Source organism: Buceros rhinoceros, unplaced genomic scaffold (genome assembly GCF_000710305.1).
Source record: "Buceros rhinoceros silvestris isolate BGI_N320 unplaced genomic scaffold, ASM71030v1 scaffold31452, whole genome shotgun sequence".
Taxonomy (NCBI): Eukaryota; Metazoa; Chordata; class Aves; order Bucerotiformes; family Bucerotidae; genus Buceros; species Buceros rhinoceros.
In genome coordinates, this window is record NW_010397646.1 from 526 (window position 1) to 2,891 (window position 2,366).

Below are 2,366 nucleotides of genomic sequence, written 5' to 3' on the forward strand. Positions count from 1 at the left end.
GGGGCCCCCGCCTCTCGCTGAGGGAGTGTCCCAGTGCGGATGAATCCTGACCCCCCTTCCCCAGCGCCTGGAGCTGGACAGGAGCCGGCCTCCCCCTTGCCAGCAGGGTTGCCTCGGGACGCACCCCAACACTGGGCACCCTGGGGTATCCCAGGGGTGATACTGAGGTGGGGGCTACGTGCGGCATCCCCCCCGCCCCAGGCAAGGGCAAGGGGGCACGACGGCTGGGTGTTGCATTTGAGAGGGTCTCAGGATCAGACTCCCACCCTCCTCCAGGCTGTGTGGTCTCCACTTCATTGTGTCAGGAGGGGTGGAAGCCCCTCGTTCGGCAGGGATGGGGACGGGGTGGCTGTCCCTGGGACAGTGCTCCACCACATAAAAGACCACACAGGGTCTGACCATGGCTCCAGCCACGCTGGCCAGGAGGACATTTCTCTTCCACGACAAGGCATCTGCAAATCGGTGGCTTCTCCCAGAAACCTTGGCCCTGCGATGCTTGGAGCTTTCCTGCTGCCATCGGGAACAGATCCCAGAGCGGGAGGAGAGGGGTCCTGTGGAGCTCCCCAGGGCCGAGTCCCTCCTCTGTCCCCAAACCTCTCCTGGGACAGCCTGCAGCTTCGAGGGCTTGAAGGTGCCCACCTCTCCCCTCACCCATTCCCTGGCCAAAATGCTGCCTGCCTGGAGGTGTCAGGAAGCAGCCGGGCAGGGATAGGGTGGAGTGTTCCCAGTTTCACTCACTGGATCAGGGGTAGGTTGCATTGGACATCTGTGGCACCCATCACAGTATCGGGTGGGAGCAGGCAGGATGCATGCCATCCTCTTCAACAGCTGTTCATCCATTGGGGTTTTTTTGTGGGTAAAGCAACGCCAACGAGCTGTTTTGGGGCTGGAACTATCCATGATAGTGGAAAGGGGGTGCTTGGTCAGTGTGGGCTGTGTCCTATTCCTGCTTGGGTCCCCTGGGTGTGAGTACCTAGAGGATGCGATAGTTGGGGAACCCCATGGCATGAAGCATCCCTCCAGGTTAACATGGCATTATCTGATGCTATGGGGTCTCACTCCTGCCCGACCCTTTCCCTGGGCATCCTGATGAGCAGGACAAGTTGGTGGGATGGGGGCTCTGCCAGCCTTGGCACTGACAGGGCACTTCACGGTCCTCTCCGCAGCGGGCAGCCGGGTGAGCCAGGAGCTGCGCTACACCAAGGAGAAGCTGGGCGAGGAGTCCGTCTACACCTCCCAGATGTTGATCCAGACCCCGAAGAGGGACGGGGAGAACATCCTGACGCAGGAGGCCCTGCAGCTCCACCTCGAGGCGGCCCTGGCCGCCAGCAAAGTCCAAGTCTCGCTCTACGGAAAGTGAGTCTGGCTCCGGATGGGGGACGGGCATCCCCGCCATCTCCTGCGTGTCCCCTCCACCCCTTGCCGTGTCCCCTGTGGGAGGATACCTGTCCTCAGCTCCTCCTTCTGCCTTTCCAGATCGTGGGATTTGAACAAGATCTGTTACAAGTCGGGTGTCCCCATCATTGAGAATGGCATGATCGAGAGGGTGAGTGCAGAGCATGACATGGGCCCCAAGACGCTCTCCATGTGGGATTGGTCCCAAAAAAACCCAGGCAGCAGATGAGCTGTGGTGGAGATGGGGCTTGCCAGCCCCCGGCACTGCAAAGGCTCCGCCACTCTCTGCTGCAGGTTTGGGCAACCCAGCAGGGCTGGGGGGAAAGCGGGGAGGCGGGTGGCTGATCCATCCTTGCTGACCCCTCATATCTTCTCCTCCCACAGATGATAGAGAAGCTGTTCCCCTGTGTGATCTTGACGCCGCTGGACTGCTTCTGGGAAGGGTCCAAGCTGCAGGGAGGCTCAGCGTACCTACCGTGAGCGTGTGGGGGGGGTTAGGGTTGTTGTTGGGGTGGCCGTGTGTGGGAACAGGGGCTGGGGAAGATGCCAAGGGGCTGTGCTTGACCTCCCCATGCAGCCTGGCCCCGCTGCCCCAAGGAACCTCAGTGCTGGTGTTTGTCCTGCTCAGCCCCAGGATGGTCCCACCAGCATTGCTCATCCTGTTGAGTCAACATCCCAGGAACAGGTCCCTGCCCATCCCTGCCGTGACATGCCATCACACAGGCTAGGGATGGGGACGTCAGGACAGGCACCATGCACAGGCAGGTCCATGGAGGCTGATCTCCTCTCCCAGCACTTTGTAGGTGCCACGACGGCCAGGAGACACCCACACTCCTGAGCTGTGCATGGGGACACCAGGGGTGTGAAGTGCCCAGGGTGGCGGGTGACTCCCAGCCGGCTCCCCACACCGCGCTGGTGGAGCTGGGGACCCCGGACTCGGCGGGGGGGGCGCCCCCCCCCATCCCTCTGTT

General features: G+C 62.0%; 1 protein-coding gene across 1 annotated transcript in view; it reads left to right on the forward strand.

The window, feature by feature from the left end:
- Positions 1 to 1,166: 1,166 nt before the first annotated feature.
- The window catches only part of PTCH2 (patched 2), a gene marked incomplete at its 5' end in the record, with an annotated part of 10,333 nt that continues 9,133 nt past the window's right edge, over positions 1,167 to 2,366 (forward strand). The window contains 3 exons of the mRNA XM_010146340.1: positions 1,167 to 1,356; positions 1,477 to 1,546; positions 1,780 to 1,871. Coding sequence (XP_010144642.1) covers positions 1,167 to 1,356; positions 1,477 to 1,546; positions 1,780 to 1,871 — 352 coding nt within the window. The remainder of the gene's footprint in view (positions 1,357 to 1,476; positions 1,547 to 1,779; positions 1,872 to 2,366) is intronic.